General features: G+C 43.6%; 1 protein-coding gene across 1 annotated transcript in view; it reads right to left on the bottom strand.

Annotated features, from left to right (window-relative positions):
* CDH13 (cadherin 13) overlaps positions 1–21,010 on the bottom strand; it is a 985,128-nt gene that overhangs the window by 20,046 nt on the left and 944,072 nt on the right. The window contains exon 11 of the mRNA XM_019743731.3: positions 6,595–6,737. Coding sequence (XP_019599290.3) covers positions 6,595–6,737 — 143 coding nt within the window. The remainder of the gene's footprint in view (positions 1–6,594; positions 6,738–21,010) is intronic.

A 21,010-nucleotide genomic window follows, 5' to 3' on the forward strand; every position in this document is an offset into this window, starting at 1 on the left:
CGGTACTTTCCTTAACAGTTATTTCCCTCCCTGTCTAAAGATAGGCCAGCAATTCTGTGTTCATTGAAATCTTTAATAAAAGAGTTCCTGTACTCGGAAGGCACTATGTTAACCTTTTCAGAAAATCTGGACCACATAAGGTAAATGATGATCTTCTTCTCTAAAGATAAAATGCTTGCCAACAGTAAAGGTCATACCTTATTAATCTATAGGATTAAAGGCTTTACTCTTCCAATCATTTAACTATAGCCAGTCCTGCTTTATTGAAACCAAAGTATTTCAGTTATAACGAAACAATGTTAGGTAATTTGTAGCTCATTAAAATTGTTATCTTTTTAGGAAAAATGCCCTATACATCCTTCAATACTCTGTGAGTTACAATTTAGCCTCTATCCACAGGGAGGTGCTAAAGTGTCTTTTCCGCTCCAATCATCTAGAACCTGGGCATTATTAATATTATCATGAAGCATGGTCTAGAGTCTATCTAGGCTAGCTTTGGGGACCCAACGTCCAAAGGGCTTTTTATTTCTTTTAACCTCAAAACAGGTTTCCAGCCATGCTCCCAACTGTCTTTTTACAGTCACCATTCTGAACTCACAGTTTCTAGTCTCTAAGAGGTACCTAAGAGAAAATTCTCTTTTGGAGCTGCCACTATCGTTGTTCTGAACTGAATAAATAGAGCTGTGTGTAGCAAGTGAGGATGGCAACACTTCTGCCTTTTGCAAAGTATTATAGACACTGCAGAGTGCACGCTTTACTTTGTTATCTCTGCAGACACCCTATCACTCACCTTTCCCTGGCCCATCAGCAGCTGAGGATTGTCCTTCTTTCGAATGATAAGATGCTGTGAGTCTATCTCTAGGGTAAACAGGTGCTTAGGGAATACATGAATGGTTACGGCCCTCCGGGGAAGGCACAGTGGGCCAGGTACTTGCTCTCTGCTTTTGTTTTTATTGAAATATAGAAATGTTCATGTTTTCATAAATCCACAACTTGAAGAATCTGAACACAACCCAGCAGTCCAATATTATAACATCAGGAAACCCATCCATGAGGTAATCCAGCAGCAATGATGAGTTTCACGTATGTTGGAGCTTTGTATAAATGGAACCATTCAGTATGTGAGCTTCAGTTTCAGCCCCCACCCCTGTTTTTGCTCCATATTATATTTGTGAGATTCATTCATATTGTTTTAAATAGTTGCAGAACATTCATTCTCAGCATTGCATAGGCTCAATTGTGTGAATGTACCACCATTTCTTAAATTCTACCTTTGCTGGGCATTTAGATAGCTCCCAGTTTTGGGCTATCATGAATAGTGCTGTTATTAGCATTCTGTCACAGGCATGGTGGTGAGCACAGAGTCACATTTTTGTTGGATATATAGCTAGGCATGTAATTCCTGGATAACACGGTATATTCAGCCTTAGTTAGTACTTTCAGTTTCCAAAGTGGTTGTACCAGTTTATACTTCTACCAGTTGGATATGAGAGTTCCAGTTATTTCACATTCTTGCCAACACTTGGCATTTTCCTTCTTTTCAGCTGTATTATCATCAGGGACTGCATATGTGTGGATCTGTTTCTGAACTCTATTCTATTGTACTGGTTAGTTTTTTTTCTATCTTTGTGCAAATACCACAGAGTTTTAATTACTACAGTTTTCTAATAGGTCTGACTATATGGTAACGTAAGTCCTCCAACTCATTCTTCAATACGTTGCCTTAGCTATTTTTAGCCCTTTGTATTTCCACATGAATTTTACAATCAGTTTCTTCCTCTTCTCCTCAAAACAAAAACCTGGGATTCTGTTTCGTATTACATTGAATCCTTCAGGTCAATTTGAAGAGAACTGACATTTCAATAGCATTGAGTCTTCCAATCCATGAACATGGTATATCTCTGTATTTAGATATGATTTTTCTTTTTTTAAAATTCTCTTAGTAGTGATTTGTAGTTTTCAATATACAGTCTTTTCTCTGTGTCCTCATATGGCAGGAGGGGCAAAGGAGCTCTCTTGGGTCTCTTTTATAAGGGCATTAGTCCCATTCATGAAGGTTTTCATCCTCATGACCTAAGCATTTTCCATAGGCCCTACCTCCAAATAGCATCACATTGGGGATCAGGTTTCAACATATGAATGTTTTTGGGGGACAAACATCCCATCTATAGCACCACCCATCCCATCCTCTAACCCCTTGGAGGACGGTATGGCTAGGGTTATATATGCCTTAAAGAGAAAATGTCTTAAAGACATTATATATAATGTCTTAAAGAACGAACGGTTGCGTGTTTAAGGTGAATTTGCTTCCTTTGTTAGGTTTTTGTTTCCCCTGAGTCCCCAAAAGATTTCACTCTGTCCTTTAAAAGGCATTTATTTGTCCATGGGGGAAAGGCAACCATGTGTTTAAGACTCCTCAAGTTTTCACTTGGTCACAGCAGCTCCACATGACTATTACAAGTGTTTCTGATTTATTTTCCTTCATTCTCGGCTCTTTGCTTGGGTCAAGTCTGACCTTTACCAAGAATCAGAAAAATCCCCAGAGAGAAAAAAAATAACTGATTCTTCCCTCTTTGTTATTTTACTTGATCTAGGTTTCACCACTTCTGCAGCTCTCAGATGGTTTCACAATTAAGATCTTTGTAATCTATCCAGATTTTTCTAGTTTTTGCAGCGGGGACATTGGTTTACTACATCCTAGCTCGAAGTTTCTACAACTGTATATTTTATTGACATGTTTTGGCATAAATTTCTGAGTGATTCCTTGTTTGGAGAAAAGCAATTTATTTTGCTGTAGCTTTTGTAGTGCTAAATGATTAAAAAAAATGCTTATTCTTTCATTCCATCAAAAATAAAAAATCCACTGAATTTCTATAAAATTAATAAAATTAAATGCTTTCATTAGATAAAGTTGAGAAATCAGTTAGTAATACCAACTTTGATTTAATAGGTAAGTGCTGTTTTTTTTTTTTTTTTTTTTTTTCTGGTTAACCATAATTCCTAGAGATAAATTCTTAGGAAGTGACTAAAAGGAGGCTTAGAAAAAAGTTATCAGATTTATAGGGTCTTTTAAGGTTTATGCTCTTTTTGCTCTATGTCCTTTGGGCCTTCAAGATTATCATCTCTAATGATGGTTCTGTATATTAATGCCAACTTGTTTTCTATTTACCATTACATCTTCTGGGACATTACCATCCTTTTGGAAACATTTGTGACATTAGATTTTGAATTTCTTTGCCTGATATTAATATTAACTGAGTTAGACAAGAAGCAGATTTCCAGCCGTATTTTTGTTGAGGATCATTCTTGCTTCCATTCTTTCCTTTCTATAACCCCCATTGGGATGGGATTAACATTTATTGAACATTTAATATGGCTTCGGATGGGGAGCCTAGAGGGCACAGCTCTTCAGTTTCTCATTTCTCATGACAACCTTATAAGTAGGAATTATCTTCCTCATTTTATAGAAGTAGAAATTGAGCCTCAGGGTCTAGAAGCAGCTTGCTCAGTTATACCTTGAGAGAAGGCTCTCATTTCTGGCAAAATTAAAGTACTTAATTTCTAAGGTATTTTTTTTATGATTAATTGCATAAAACATATCATAAGGCAATGACGACTGTACTACTTGCTTATTTTCAACCTTCCTTGATGGTATTCTTAGGTGAGACTTTTCTCTACAAGTACAGATACTCTTATGTAGTGCAGAACTCTGCAATCATTACTTTAGCTGATCCATAATTGATGCTTTTCATTTGAACAGCATTTTAAACATTCTTGGCTTATTGTCATCCACTGTGCCCCTAGAACTCCTGTCTAGACATATTCTTTCTACAAAACTTATCTGTTCTGATGGCTCCCATCTCTTTTCATGGGTGACTTCCTAAGAAACATCTCATCTCTATTTCAGTCCCATGTTGCCAGTGTCCTCATGGGACATCATCTCAACATCCACCCCATAAAGACAACATGGGAACAATCCTTTGAAACCAGTCCCATTTCTGTCAACAGAATAAACATTCCTGGTTTCTGAACTAGACATCTTAATATCACCTTTCACTATTTCACGTTGAGTATGTGGTTTTTTTTCTTTTTTCTTTTCTTCAAAGCCTTGTTTCTTCCATCCAAATGTTTTCTAGATTCATCTTTTCTGGTCCATTTCTATTGCCACCAGGCATACCCTGACCCTTTCAACGGAGATACCTGCTATGGCTTTCAACTTACTTCCTAACTAGATTCATTCCACCCAAAATAACTTCACTGCTTTCGTTTTGGCTTATACTTCTCTTAGCTTGATTTCTGCCACAGCTTTCTAATGCCTCCCTGCCTTATGTCTTGTCATCATCTGGTCCATTTTTTTGCACAGCCATACGAGTTACCTTTCTAAAGCGCAAAGTTTATTCTGGAGGCAAGTAAGCAAAATAATCAAGTCTAATTCCTTGGCATAGCGTAGAAAGCATTTTATGATCTGTTTCATGATCTATTCCACAGATATGTGAGCACCTGTTCTAAATCAGGCATTGAACAGATGGGTGCCTGCCTGCTTCTACTCCCTTATCTTCGCACACAGGGAGCCTACCATGCTAGTTCCAGGAATGCTGACCAACGTTTCAATGCTCTATATACCCATATTCTTTCAGGCTTCCATTAGAGTGACTTACCTTCTTCTCAACTTATCCTTCGTCACTCATTGAAGGTCCCTGTGACCACCCCTGAGGGGTTACCGGGGGCTCCTCTGGGCTTAGTTTCATCAGAACAGTCATGACATCCTATGGCAATCTTCTGTTTCTAGCCCAACTCCCCAAATAACTCATGAGCTCATTGAGCACAACGATCTTGTATCATTCATCTTTGAGTCTCCAGGACCAAGCACACTATCCAGGTCTCTGTTGATGAATGTTTACATGCTACTTCGTCACGTCAATTTACTTCTCAAGAATTCTGGGATCTTTTGGTTGCCTGTTCCCATCATTCAGACAATGACTTGTCCGAATTTTGAGATGCTTTGAAGCTATGACATCTTCATATACATCCAAATAGATTTCTCCATTTTCACTCACAGTGAACACAACTCTTCCCTTTCCTTTTCTTATCTCCCAGGCCGCATTCCCTTCTAGTTTTGATTCCCCTGCTCTAGGCTCTCAGGCGTCTCTACTTCCTGACCCTGCTCTTATCCAAAGCCTATCTGTCTTTCAAGGCCACACTCAAAGGTTGACTTTATTTCGAAGCCCTCTCTGCCTGCTGCATGTCACACTGATGGCTCACTTCTTAGAGACTTGGCTCCAACTTGGTTTGTGTAGTAGAGAGGGGGGCTGAGAATTCTTAGTTCACCCATTATTGAGTATAATGAAGGGTATATACAAAGAGCCCTAAAGTATTCATTGTGATACATAGGACTCAAAACTGAATCTTCAGCTTTGAATACCTGGCTTTTAAGAATAATAGGGAGAGCAAAACTTCTTATGTGATTGACACAGTAGACATGTCAGCTTAACATACCCCCAAAACCAACTCTGATCCCCTCATCTCTGCCAATGGCAAATCCTTTGCGTCTGAAATAAAGAATGTCCCCAGAATAGGATCCCTTTTCATCCCCTCCCTTATTATTGGTCCAAGATACCATCTTGCCTAGATTATCATCAGTCTCTTAAGAGGTCTCCCTATTCTGCCCTTGTCCCCTGTCTGATTAGCAGCGTGATGGTGGCACTTTGAACTCTCCTCGGAACTCAGCAGCGGCATCCCATTTCACACAAAGTAAAAGCCAAGGCTAGTATGGGGGCCCCCACGACTCTACATGACTTGCCTCCCCGTTCCCTTCATGTACCACCTACTCTCTCTGTTCTAGTTTTTATTTCCTTCATGTTTTCACTCAAGTGTCACTTATTCAGTGAGGATCTCCAGGGCCACTTAGCTAACATTGTAACTCCCTGGCATCTCCTACCTGTTTGCTGTTCCCCCATTTCATACGCAAATAGTAGGCTTTCATTATTTTCCCTGTAACAGTGTATCATGTATTTTAATTTTCTTCCTGTCTTCACAATTATGTTAGCTGTAAGAGGACAGTCATTTTTCTTTGCTCACTGTTCTATCCCCAGTATCTAGAATGGAGTCCAGTACATGGATGTTGCATCATTAGCTTCTGAATGAACAGCAATTGCTTTGAGATTATGAAGCGACTGAGTGCACCGGCCGTCTTTCCATGGTAGCCTATCATAATAGGATAAAAGCTGTGGGAACAACTCAATCATCGGCATCCGTGACATCATCTGGGACCTTCTTTCAATTTGCATTAAGAAAAAAACCCTCTCTCCAGATAAGAGTGTGACACCACCATGAAAGACACCAACATGGCTTCCTAACCTCAGTGCCCACCTGAGATGGAGCACACTGAGCTCACTGCCCTGACCTGGAACTGGACAAAGACTTGAGAGCCAGGACTTGGGGATGGTACTGACTCACTGTGTATTTGAACATTCACTTTCCCTGCCCTCCACATGCTAATATTCATTCCAAAAACACCTCTCCGCATATTAGAAGAAACATAAAAATATATTTCTAGTTGAAAATATACTTGATGGCATTAAACACGTTACTCACCACTGTCGATTGCCAGGAAGAGGGCAGTGTACACACTGTTGTGGACGAATGGGGACTCACGGTCCAGCACAGCCATTGTATCAACAGTCCCATTGATGGGGTTAATATTCAGCCAGCCTGCTGGATCCTTGTAAACAGAATACCTGAAAATAAATCCCCAAACAATGTCAGATTATATTTGAAATAGATTCAAGAAATTTTCACTGGGTGCTGGGCACAAACTCCCACACTAGGTGCCAGATAATTCTTAACACAAATCCAAAAACATCATTATAGTTACAGTTGTTTATTCAGAAAGCAACGCTGTCCATCAACTCTGGGCCTGCTCTGTGCTAAGTGTTTTGCCTCCTTTATTCCCGATGACAAGCCTGTGAGGCAGGAACCCTTTATCTGCCCGTCTCTCATGCAGGCAGAATCCGCAGCCCGTCTCCAGAGTCCGAGTCCAGTTTTGTTGCTTTTACACCTTGAATGTATCTCCTATGAAGACCAGGTAGGAGAAGCTGTCATGAAGATACAGGTAGGGCACATGGACATGTGGAGGAAGAAGAAGTCATTACCTCCAATGGAGGGTAGCCCTGGGGATGCGGCATCTAAACTAAGACAGGAGAAGTGGGTGGGATGTTGTCAGAGATGAGAGGACAGACAATTGGGAAGAGAGAACAATACACACTTGACACATGCAACAGAGATATTCACTAGAATGTAAGTTCCATGAGAGCAGGGATATCTGTTCACGATTATGACCCCAGCTCCTAAAACATTGCTTAGCACATATACCACACTCCCTAGACAGTTGCTGAATGAATGAATATTTAGGGATCAGAAGGTAGATGGCTGTGGTTGGAACATAGCTTCTCTAGGGGAAACTGAACGGAGATGAGTTTGGAGAGACTGATTATTAAGAATCTGAACCACTGTTGTGAGGGGTTTGGATTCTGGATAATGGGAAACCATCCAAGATTTTAAAATGTTATTATTATTTTTTGAGGTGGTTGTAAAAGTCACACCTGCCCATTGTAGGAAATTCTAATAATATCAAAGGGCATAACGTAAGAAATGAAAGTCTTATCTATCAGGGAGACTCACTGAACAGGACTCAGATTTCTTTGAACTGGGTGGCTTGGGTAATGTGGGGACTGTCTCAGCGACTCATTGCTGGAGCTCCAGCCCCGTTAGTACTTAAGCCAGAAAGATGCTTGTCAGTCGTCCACTGTCACTTCACCACCAGTCTTTGAAATAGACACCCTTGAAGAGACAGGAGAACTGCTAGCTCATCAGTCTGGCAAAGATACCTGAATTTCATCATCTCTGCCTCATACTGCCAGTTTTGGTTGAAGACCTGATGTAACCAACAAGATTGCAAGTCTCCAAATGAAGAGTTGGAATTTCCATCTTAGTCCTCAGAGTGGAAAAGACTCCACTTCCTAGTTCTTGGAACCTGTGAATGCTACCATATATGGCAAAAGCTTTGCAGGTCTAATCAAGTTCAGGATCTTGGGATGGGGAGATTATTTTGGATTATTGGGAGGAGAGGGAGCTCAATGCAATCACTAGTGTCCTTATAACAGGGAAGAAGAGAGAGATTTGAGACACACAGAAGACAAGGCCATGGGACCACGGAGCAGAGATTGGAGTGACGTAGCCACTGGAAGCTGCAAGAGAAAAGAAAGGATTCTCATCTAGGGCCTTCAAAGAGAGTGTCACCCTACTGACACCTTGATTTTGGCCCAGTGTGACTGATTTTGGATTTCTGGCTTCCAGCGCTGGGGAAGAATACATTTCTAGGCTCCAAGTTTGTAGTAATTTGTTACAGTGGCAATAGGCAATTAATGCAGTAGGTATAATATCCTCACTTACAGATAAGGAACCTGAGACAGAAACCACACAGTTACTAAAGTGGTAGAGTCAGGATTTGGGCCCAGGCAGTATGACCCCAGAGCCCTGGTTCTGAACCCCCCTACTAAGCTGCTGCCCAGATAACTTATTGGTGGGTGGTTAGAAGATATTTCCCAAATTTTGAGAAAGAGTTACCTCTGAGGATAGAATTAGGATGAATCTAGAATGGGTTGGATTATTCACGCGCAGGGGAAACTGGGGGTGGTGGGGGGTGGGCTATTCACAATGTGTGGCCAGGTGAATGGGAGCCAGCCCGATTCCTCATCCATGACCTGGAGGTAATCTTCGGGGGTTGCAACATGGTTGGTACCTGAGGGAGGTTGTGGTCACTGAAAGGAGGGCTGGGCAGCCAGGGTCTGAGAAGGGGAGCTGGGGAGTAAGAAACTACCCACCATCAAAGGGAATGGGCATCTGAGCAGCTGCCATCAGCCTTTTGGGAGCAGCTCAGTGCTGCCCCCGGAAGGGCAGGCCTGCACTCAGCATCCCAGCTTGACCACCAGCTAGGGAGCTCCTCTGCCTGCTCCCAGGCTCTGCTGCAGCCTCAGCACCAACCCCGGATGTCTATGGGCTTCCACCAGGCACGGACGGTCCCTATGACACAACAGTCTCATTTTAATTCATAGAGAAGCAGTCTGGTTTCCTATCAATCCCTTGAGAATTTAGGTGCAGTGAACGGACACAAGCACCTCTGTGTGCATGAATCAAATTCAGTGTTTTTCCTGCGAAGTAGAAGAGTCAGACCATGGACTGCAGAATGACACCAGGGACCGGGGACAGGCCTCTGCTAATGCTTCCCAGAAGGCATCGGGTCTGGTCTTTCCTGTAACAGCCTCCGGGGGGAAGCACCCATTAATAATAATAGCATCAACAGCAGCCAGAATTAAATGGAGTGTTTGCTGTGGGCCAGGGACTGTTCTAAGAGCTTCCTGAATCTATGTTTTCAGCCTCCACATCAACCCTGTGAGGCCGCTAATACTGTCATTCCCATTTTACAGATGAGGAAACTGAGAGGATGCTGGACGTTACAGATCTTTTAATTGTTTTAATTTTGTTTCTGTTATGAAACCACAGGCTATAGATTTCTTAGAGCTCACAGAACTTCTATCATTTTAAACCTACTTGTACGAGTATATTTTTAAAAAAGACTTTAAGTAGGATTTTAATTTTGTTTGAAAATGTAGCATTTGACTTTCTGCCAAGGAAAACATAAATAGCATTCCTGTGCAAAAATAAACAAAACAAAACCACAAAACCAAAAACAACCCCCAAAACCTCTTCCAAAACACAAAACAAAACTAGGAAGACATCTTTTACCGAGGTCAAGGGCTAATGCATGGCGACGTTAGGATTTGAACCCTGGCCGTCTAGTGCCAGGGCCCTGCTCTTAAACTGTACACACTGGCTCTGCCCAACCACACATGTTGTCAGCACCACCTGGAGTGACGAGCACAGAATCTGGGGTGTCAAAGACGTGGGTTCTCACTGTGTGACCTTGGATGCGCGACTCCTCAGTGTTTCTGTTTCCCACCCCGGGAGGTGGGACAAACCTAGTGACCTCATGGGGGAGCCGTGAGGGCCAAATGAGCCCGACACAAAGTGTGTGAGGCACCGTGCAGAGCATGGCGAGGGCATGCTGTCATCAGTGCGTCAGGGGCCCACCAGGGCCCATCCCAGTGTGCGCTCTCTTTATGGGGCCTGCACCATCCCTCTGAATGTTTTGGATTCCCACTCCACGGAGCCCTGGGAAAACAATATTGTGAAGCTAAAGCAGTTGACGGAGAACAGATGGAGAAAATGAATGCAGTTCATTTTCCCACATTCCCTTGCTGCCTCAATGATCATTTCCATATTCTTAAAAACAGAAGAAATGTAGCAGTCCTGAGAATGAACTTCTTTAAAAACACCCGTCTTTCATTCTGATTGCAACCTATGCATCCACCCGCCGACTCCTACTGTCTTTTAAGACCCGGCTGAAATGCCACCTCTTGGTCACCCTGTAGGAGTTGCCCAGTTAGAATTACTCACTTCCTCCTCTAGGTCCTGGCTGGGCGCGTGCATAGATTACAATGCCTGTTGGAGCATAAGATGGGCCCTTGTAGGTCTGCTGCCTTCCCCAAACTCTAAGCTCCTTAATGTCAGGAAGAGGGGTAAGCTGGGTAAGCTCCTCGGTGCATATTGTGCCTGGCTCTGTGCTAAACACTTCAGCAGCACATGGATGTTTGTGGTTCACACCAACCAGATGAAGTTGGGGTCATCCCTGCTTTAAAGATGTGATAATAACCAAGATTCAGAGAAGGGTAGCAACTTGCCCAAAGCAGCACAGATAAGAAGTGGTAGAGCTGGAACTCAGAACAGGTATGCCAGCTTTCAGGCGTGTGTGAAACGCCAATCACGATACAGTCTGTTCCTTATGCACAAGTCCAGGGGCCACTGTTGGCCATTCTGCATTCCTGGGGCCAAGTCGAATGCCTGGCACACAGTGGCTGCCCAGGATATGTTATAGCATCCTTTCTCTTTCAGTTGCCACAATCACGGAAACAGAAAATGCGAGGAAAGGGAACATTTGTTTCCCATCTTATCGGGGAACAAGTTCACTCTTGATTGAGGAGTGATTTGTGGCAATTTAACATATTGGAAATAATGAAAAATTTAAATGGATCGTATTTTATTCTCTGATTACTCAACGCAGAGTCCTAGAATATAAATATAAAACTGAATTAAATAATCCAGGCTTTCAAGTTGGCAAAGAAACAATGCTCTTTGTTTCTCCCTCTGTCATGTTTTTGGTCTCACATTGCTACAGTTTTGCAGTACAATGAATGCGTTTGGTTCTTTTCTTACAAAAGGAGTCGTTATGTGCATTAAAAAGCTCACAGGCATTACCTCAGAAGCTGTCCCCTAAGAACGCATTGCATGCCCAGGGAAAGCCAGGGCTTCAGGGTTTTTACAGGATAGCTCTCACTGTTTTCTTTCTTAAAGAATAGTCAAGTATCCATTGTTGTGCTAGTTAATTGTGTCTTCACAGGGCCCTTTAATTTTGCTTCCCTCTGTTAGTTTGTTTTATTTGGGGCTTCTTCCCATCAGAGACCTTGGGGAGGCATGCTGGTGTCCTAGATTTCCTTGATGGCAGCTTGCTACTTCTACTCAGAATCGCAGCCACAGACTGAGCAGGACACGGGACACTCCATTTACTGAGCACTCCCAAGTGTCCAGGCGCTGGGTGACACTGTGCTCATGCAATCCAAACTAAGAGCTGGGCGGGAGACCTGGACTGTAGGTATTATCCTCCCCAGCCTCGGAGCTTTCTACCCCAGCAGGGAGAACATCTCAAGACCACCACCAACCAGCCTGTTCTTCCTCCACTTCCTGGCTGATGGGCCCTTTTATCAGATCAGCCCTTTTGACCAACTGGCTTGGCACTCTATGTAAATTTCTGACATTTTCAGAGCTGTCTTTTTAATACACCGTTCGGTGTAAAAATATCAGCGTGCAGGATGTTTTCTGTGCTTCTAGGCCTGAAAAATGCATATGCCTTATTAAATTGGAATTTCCAGGCAATTTATCTATAATGTGAACTTTGCTTGTTACAGGGGAAGAAAAACCAAATTAAAAACAGGACTCATTTCGGTTTGTAATGTAGCTTCACAGGAGCTGCTTGAGAGCTTGCCAGAGCTTTGGCTGCCTTGGAAATCAGTGCCTGAAGAAGCAGGGCAGGCTGATTAGCAGAATCAGGCAGTGTGGGGTGGGGGGCACATAATCAGGCTGGGGCCCTGCACCCCTCCTGGAAGCGGGCTGACTGTCAGCGGGGACCCAGCGGAGCGGGCGGGAAACTGCCAGGAGAGAGGCCAGGGCTATGTGTTGACTGGGGAGAACTTCCAGGGCCAGAGTCTGCTGGGCTCCACCTTCACCGGGCCCTGGTAGTGGAGAGGAGCAGGAGGAGGCGGAAAGGTTTGACGCGTCCCTTCTGCACGCTTCTTAGGTTCACTTTCTGTGATGTGGGGGACCCATGTTTGTTCAACACAGATACTCAAACCACATGGGCTAGCATAGCCTTATTTTAGATTTCAAATATTACAAAGTAATACAGTGCTATTAGAGCAGGAATAGCCAAGCGGATCAAGGCCGTATAATAGAGCACTAGAAACCAGCAAGTTATAGGTAGACAGAGATATCTAATATTACATATCAAACATATACAACATACAATATATAATATATATGAACATACACATATATTAGCTAGACATCCTTCGATCTATTTATCTACCCAGATAGAGTTTTAGATATAATTAGAAATATGTATATCCACATATGTTTGAAAATTTACTATTTGATATAGAGGGCATGTTGGAGTGTTTGAGAAAGCTAGACCTTTCAGTAAATTGTGTTGACTCATTATCCATTTGGAAAATAATAAGTTGGGTGTCTTTCTGATGTCTTCTGATCCCTGGGCATGTTAGAATATACGTAAATGCACAAGGAGAGGTCTGGGTGTCTATTCACTAGCTGGTAGCATGGACTACCTTGGGGAGTAGATTTGGGTTGGGGTTGGTTCAAGAGCCCTAGACTTCATAGATATACTACTGTAAGGGAAGATCTGGGGCTAGAAAAACTGTCAACAAAACAAAGAGGCAACCAACTGAATGGGAGAAGATATTTGCAAACAACACCTCTGATAAGGGGCTAATATCCAAAATAGGTAAAGAACTCATATAACTAAAGAACAAAAAAACAAACAATCCAATTAAAAAATGGGCAGAGGACCTGAACAGATACTTCTCCCAAGAAGACATACAAACAGCTGACAGATATATGAAAAAATACTCAGCTTCACTAGGTATTAGGGAAATGCGAATCAAAACCACAATGAGATACCACCTCACACTTGTTGGAATGGCTATTATCAACAAGATAAGAAATAACAAGTGTTGGAGAGGTTATGGAGAAAAAGGAACCCTCATACACTGCTGGTGGGAATGTAAACTGGTACAGCCACTATGGAAAACAGTATGGAGGTTCCTCAAAAGTTAAGAATAAAATTACCATATGACCCAGTAATCCTTCTTGTTTGTATCTATCCAAAAAATCTGAAAACATTTATCACTAAAGATATATGTACCCCTATGTTCATTACAGTGTTATTTACAGTGGCCGAGACATGGAAACAAGCAAAGAGTCCCTGGATAGATGACTGGATAAAGAAAATGTGGTACATATATACAATGAAATACTACTCAGCTGTAAGAAAAGATGACATAGTATCATTTGCGACAACATGGATGGATCTTGAGATTATAATGCTACGCGAAATAAGTCAGACAGAAAAAGTTGAGAACCATATGATTTCACGCATATGTGGGATATAAAACTGAAAGCAACAAATGAACAAGACGAACAAATAAGCAAAAACTCGTAGCTACAGACAACAGTTTGGTGGTTACCAGAGGGAAAGGGGGGAGGGGGAAGTAGAGGAGGGTAAAGGGGATCAAATATATGGTGATGGAAGGAGATTTGACTTTGGATGGTGAACACATAACATATAGATGATATATTATAGAATTGTACACTTTAAACCTATATAATTTTATTAACTAATGTCATCCCAATAAATTTAATAAAAAACAAAACAAAACTGAAAGCAAAACAAAAAAAAAACCACACAAAAAACGGAAAAAATAGAGCAAACGCCAATCGGGGAACCATTAGAAATATCCTGGCTGATGTCCGTATTGTCAGAAGGGTTGGTTTCTTTGGACCAATGCATGAACCTAACTGCAGCTCATTTTCAAAGAGGAGTCAGTAAAGATGGGAAAGACTATGAGAGGCTAGAAAATGAAAACGAAGAAAAGAGAAATGCAGAGTGACTTTATATTCCCACTGAAGGAATATTGCCACAGAAGGAAGCAAACAACCCTGTAAAACTATAGGAAAGAAAGGAAACAGCAAGCGTACACTCAGCTCTCCACTTCATTCCAGCCCAAAAGGCCCCCTGTGTTAGATGAAATACCTGCATGGGTAATTAAAATCCATCACTTTATTTAAAAACAGAATTAGAAAGTTATAGAATTCCCCGCGGAAGGAAACAAACTGTTTTAAAACAGTGTGTGTAGCTATGGCTCTGAGTAGAAAAGAAAGGATGCATTCCAAATCTTCTGACAAAACCACAGAAGAGATTGAAGGGCCAGTACATTCCAGAATCCTAGTTCAGTTAGACAGCCACAGCCCACCACAGGGCTTATGGAGAGACCAGAGGCTGTATCCTCTTCTCCCAGGGAAACAAAGCGAAAAAAGTCATCTCAGTAATATGAAGGACTTCCCAGAGACGGGAAGATGCCACAACCAGCAGACATGGATGAGGAGAGGTGCCCAGTGAGTGGCCTGGGCAGGACCTCTTAGGTCGGGGAGATTGGGATAGAGCTGGCCTAGCCTAGTGTGGGGCTATGGGCTTCCGTGGCTCACTAACAGCTGGGGACAGGGGAGAAGCTCTTGCCACCTCTGGACCCTTCCTTGGATACCACCCCCACCCTTGGCATCCCAGAGTCCCTGGTGATTCTCTTGCATGGGGCCCTACCAGATTACAATTCTGACCCTCACTCTCTCATGGCAGCTGCCTTCTTCTGATGGCACATGGACCGAGGCTGGTTTGGTTCCCTCCAGACATTCTGACTCCTACTAAGAAAATAAGCAATGCACAGCCATATCTAAGGAGGTCACCTCCACCCCTGCAGGGGACCAAGATAGGTTTGGTGTGAGTCCATTATCTCTGGCCTGTTGTAGGAAGTAGGAGGTGAGATCACCAGGGATCGTTGTTTTGCTTGGACCTGGCTGTGCTTCTGTTCTGCTAGCTACACTCCATCTGCGAAGAGCATCCACGGTGATTGTTCTCAATTTTACACGCTGTGTGAGTCCCAGCTTAGACTCCTCCAATGACTTCTCTTTGGGCATAAAATAAAATCTAAGCTTTGGATCATGGTCTCCAAGGCCCTGCCTAACTCTCCACCCTTATTTCCTGCCTCTTCCCTCACCCTCCCTAAGCTGTAGACACAGGGGCCTTCCTTTTGTTCCTGGAAAATAACCAGATTCATTCCAGTCCCAAGACTTCCCCATTTGCCTCACAGAGTGTAGTCTCCTTAGATTTCCTCATGTGTGTCTTATCATGGAGATCTCAGCCCAAACACTGGGGGCTCTATGTTTCCTATAGAGACCAGTGCCCAACGCCCCATCTGAAGTCAGCCTCCAACCTCAGCCAGCTTCCCAACTTAGAACGTGAGCTCCTTGGGACAGTGACCTCATCTGTCTTATTCACCCCCTCCCCCCATCCCCAGTGCCTAGAAGAGTGTCTGGCACACTGAGCAGGTACTCAGTTGTTGGATGAATGAGTGAGTGAGTGAGTGAGTGAGAGAAAGCACAAGCCTTCTTCAACATGCTTTGACTGACCCATATCCTGGGTGAACCCAGAATTCTACAGAATTTTGTCCTGAGGTGCCATCCATCCCTTCCCCATGGGTAGCTCTGTCTCTCAAAGGTCTACTAGATCACCTCTCTCTCTCTCTCTCTCTCTCTCTCTCTCTCTCTCTCTCTCTCTCGTTACAGCCAGACTCCCACCTAAATCCTACTCCAGACATCTCTTCAGTGGTCTCAGACCTCATACACGCTGCCAACGAGGGGCTTATTTAGGTGAATCTGTGTGTCAGGGGTCCCGAAGACCACCCCCAGGTTCAGTGACTTGCTAGGAGGACCTACAAGGACTCAGCATGGAGTTGTACTCACGGCTAAGATTTATTACAGGGAGAGGATGCAGAGCAAGACCAGAGCAGGGAACAGCGTGAGGTAAAGTCCGGGGGACAAGGCACCAGCTTCCAGGCTCCTCTCCCGGAGGAGTCACACAGGATGGACGTAATTCCCCAGGAATGCGTTGTGATGACACTGTCTATGAGGGAAACTCCTTAGGGACTCAGGGCCCAGGTTTTTAGTGAGGATTGGTTGCATAGGCATCTTCCATGTGGCATGCAGCAAAATTCCTGACTTCCAGAAGGAAAGCACGTATTCAGCATAAGCCATATTTGTTTGTACAAACGCTTTAGGCACAGTGAGCCACTCTTATCAGTTAGGGTGGTGGGAACCCTCCAGAAATCCAGACATCAGCCAAGGGCCAACCTTGCAAGCAAGGCCTTTCCAGGGACAGCAGTCTCAGGCCTGCTATGTTAACTCTTTTCTGCCTGGTCTGTGATCAGAGCAAGGAAGCCAGTGGATCAAATGAAATTCTACTTATTTTTAGAAATCATTCCATTCCTGTTTCTCCTAAAACCTTTCTAACTCTAGAGACCACATGTTAAAACCCTCGAGGAAGCTGGAAATCATAAAAGGACAAGGTGGCAGCTGGTTTCTACCCCTGTCACGCTTACCTAAGGACACGACTTGGTTAGGCCTTTTGTGCTTATTGCAGAAAATTCACGCAATATAGATAAGCATGCAAAAGAAAATTAAAATCACCCTCATCTACCTCCAGAGATAAGTACTATTAAAGTTTTAATCTAGAGGCTTCTAGCCTATGTACAGATGCAGAGGGTGCCAAAAACACGTATACACATTTTAAGAAAGGAAAAAAGCTATTAAAATTACACTGATAGTAACCACTTCTTGTAATTGCAGAAGTCAAACGTGACTCGTATTCGTCTTTTCGTTATCGGTATATATCGAGTATGACAATTTTAATACAGTTTTTTTCCTTTCCTAAAATGTGTATACATTTTTTGGCACTCCCTGTCTATATGTGCACACGTATAAGTGTTTGGTGTGGCCATAGTGCCCACTCACTCATTTTGTATAAATGTTTACTGAGGGTCTCATGTGCCAGGCACGGAGAGCTGGGTTGAGTGGATTCATGCAGCACTGGATTCTCTGCTTTGTTGGAACCTATGCTCTTGCAGGGGGAGAGAATACCAATCAGGAGCTGCACAAATGGTTATTTAATTACACTTGTGATGAGGACTGTGAAGGCAGTTTCCCTCATGTAACACATCGTGTGCAGGGAAAGCTTTTCTGTTTTCAGTATTTACTTTCTGCTGTTGTATCTAGAGCTGGAAGCACACGTTCATTGATCACTGAGGAGGTGCCACGTGAGGTATGTACATTATTGTGTGTCATCGCCCCGCCAACCTGGGCGGTAGATCTTATCACCCCCATTTTACAGATGAGGAAACAGAGGCTCAGAGTGGGCCAGTAGCTGGCCCAAGTCCTACGGCTTTTCAGCAGCAGACTTGTGGTTTCGATGCAGATCTCTTTGTCTCCTAAACATAGTCTCTATTTTTCATTTGCCTTGAAGTAGCCCATGGAGGTTGGTAATTTTCCTGTGCTATCGGTTCTCCCATTTTGGTGTTTTATCAGAGTTACCCAGCTTGTTGAGTATGAGATTTTCATTTTTACCAAGTTCTTCAGGTGGTCTGGTGCACCAAAGCTTGAGATCCTCCATTCTACCCATAATGATTAAACTTGGACCTGAAACCATGGGGCTATGTCCTCTGTGGCTGGGTTTACAGATAACTCAGGAATTCAGGATTAGAACCGACAGAATGGTAACAGTTTCTAAAAAAAACCCCAGACTATTAAATTGCTGTAACACTTCCTTAAAAATCACATGTCTGTTAATAAAAAATCATACGCATTTGAGAAAGGTTTAACATCAGATAGCTCATGTGTATGAATTTAATATCTTCCTCATTAGAAATTCTCAGAAAATATCGATGTAAGCTGTTCTTTTATTGGAAGGCTCATATCAACAACTTCTAAGTCAAACTTAGAGACGTAGCACTGGGACAAATTACTCCATCGTGATGGAGTTGGCAGTAATACCTGAGGTCTGAGAATGATTTACGCTAAAAAACAGTCACCCTTAGTCACATGCTGTTTTTGCTAGTGGAAGAGAAAGAGGTGGAGCTCGGGGACCCTATCCTGCTGCTGACTGCACGTGAGTAGCATGAATCAGGGGTGCGCCTGCACAAAAAAACCCCGTCCTGCCAACCCTAGACCTGTTCTTCAGTTGTGTGAGCCCTGTGTGCACCAAGCCCTCCCTGGGAAACAGAGGAGACCTGACATTTCCCAGGCACTGGCTACTTGCTAGTGATCTTAACATCATCTCTAAACATCCTCCCGTCACCTGTTCCCAGCCAGGCAAGTCGGCTCCTGGCTTCTCCCAGCAAAGGTCATGCCTGCCGTCTTGTTTGAGACCATTAATCCTTTGTTGTCATTTACCGCAGGTCTCCTTACAATGACTGCAATAGGACCTGTTTGCGCATGCGACAGGACTTGGCTGTGAGCAGGCTCTTTCTAGTTTGGGTTTCATCCCCCTTTGGCAAACTCATTTCCAAAGGTGATTTACGAAGTCTCCCATCCTGCCTTTGAAATCCACACAAGTGGGCAGTTAGTAAGAAGAGGAGGTAAAGTCCTCACATCGTTGCTTACAGTTGTCTTTATAGGTTCTCTCTTGATTGCCTTTGGCCAAACGGATCGCAAAGAAATACAGGGAAATGTAGAAAAACAGATTCAACATGTAAAGCCACGAATTTAACAATATCAGGAAAGTCGGGAAACCGGGACCCCAATAAAGTAACCAAATATGTGGCTCTTTTCAGTAACCGGCTGGGACTTCAAAAACTCTCAGGTTTGTGAAATCCAGGTGTGCACTTGTCAACTCTACATGAGAACATGAGTTAACACCTGCAGTGCTGGTGAAAGCATTAAACAGATGCTTTAAAAATGCAACCACAAATGCACTCAGAAAGGATCGGGATGACCTGGGATTTGGTACAAGCTGGTAGATGTCAGCTTTCCTTGGTGTGGCGCTCTTCGCCCATTGGTTCACTTACTAGCTCATTCCATAAAGATTCACCTTGCTTTTCACTGTTCCTGGGTCTAAGAATGTAAATACGAATAAGACCTGCAAGGACTGCCCCTCATCTGAATATTCCACTGGCGACATCGTGTCTATAATTGTTTCTAACATCCCACACTCTGCTTAACCCTGGTCGGCACACTTAGGTGAGGCAGCCTCTCAGTGACTAGAACCATCCAAATACAGCGTGAACGCAGCCCAGAGTACAACTGTCAACCTTCTAAAAGATACGAGGTGCCAGGAGGAGGTGGCTCAAAGTGACGATGAAACAGTGCAGGGACCTAAGTGAAGTAGGACACGTGAAGATGCAGCAGAGAGAAGCTGTCAATGGCGGAAGAAAAGAGAGGATGGTGAGTTTACAGAGGCCTCAAAAAACCTTTACTTGAGGAGCAAAGGACTAGGAGAGGCCCTTTGGAAGACAGACAAGGCCCTGGGATGGCTTGGAAGGACGCCTCTTTGTAAATGTGCCGCCCAAGTTCAGTGTGAAGTGTGGTGAGTACGGCCACCAGGTGTTGGGAAGTTACGTCAAAAGTAAAACAATCCATGTTCATCCACGCTCACTCTGAAATGAGCTTATGGTTGTGGTTCTAACAAACTTATAAACAAACTTATTTCCATCACTTATTCTTTCCAAAATATCTCAATCAAATTTGTTTGTTTTGAGTCAGATTTTGGTCCCCACTTTAAATTGACTCATTGTTAAGTGGCCCTTTTCTGCTCCCTGTGTTCTCTAGGTAAGGGTTTTGGTGGTCCCGGTTCTTGAAGGATTTATGACTTGGAGAACATGAACTGGACAAAAGGAGGGGGAAAAGACTTTGGGGGTTCTGAGCCCCCAAGCTGAGATGTGCCCTGGGAAATTATTCCAGGTCCACACGCCTCCACCTAAGGATGCTGGACACCTTGACTCATCACCGGCCAAAAAAACATTTCCAGGAGAAAAAAGATACCTGCTCAATCCAACTCTAGAGAATCTGGAAAATCTCAACAGGTTTGAAAATAGTTAAAACTAAATGTATGGTCCCCAGTGCCAGCCTCCCCTCAGCTCTCGAACAAACCTCTTCTGTTTTGTGGCATTGGCAATATTCTACTGTCTTATCAGTCTTATCTAAGGAGATTCTCACTTTACTATTCCAGCAGGTGACATTTAGGCCATGTGATGGAGACAGTTTTCAGTGGCTGCTCATGGACCCGTCCTTAACATTCCTAGGGCCCAGGCAGGGGCAGATATGGAAAACCCACATCCCATGGATCTAATTAGTTAAGAGTTTCAGTTAAGCCTTGCCCAGCCCCATGTCACCCAGGGGCCTGCAGCCTGCTCCCCAGGGATCACACTCATGTCCCCACGGAGGCTGACGGGGTCCTGCTGCCCTTGGGCCACCCTTTGTCAGCTCAGGGTGGAAGCTGGACCTGGGCCCAGGATCCCTGGCTGGTGAGTGTGGAAGCAGGATTTCCAGGGTATAAGGGTCTCCTTTAATGCCATCACATAAGCAAGGAGCGGGAAAGGGTACAGTATCGAGGTGCCTGGGCTCCCTAGTCCCCCACTTTGGGAGACTTGGGGTGACCAACTTTCAACCAAAGCCTCTTTTTCTCTGGTTTCCAGGACAGAGGCTGGGTACCGTCCTTGCTCTG

The sequence above is a fragment of the Rhinolophus sinicus genome, chromosome 8 (assembly GCF_057876585.1).
Source record: "Rhinolophus sinicus isolate RSI-liver-muscle chromosome 8, RSI-T2T, whole genome shotgun sequence".
Lineage (NCBI taxonomy): Eukaryota > Metazoa > Chordata > Mammalia > Chiroptera > Rhinolophidae > Rhinolophus > Rhinolophus sinicus.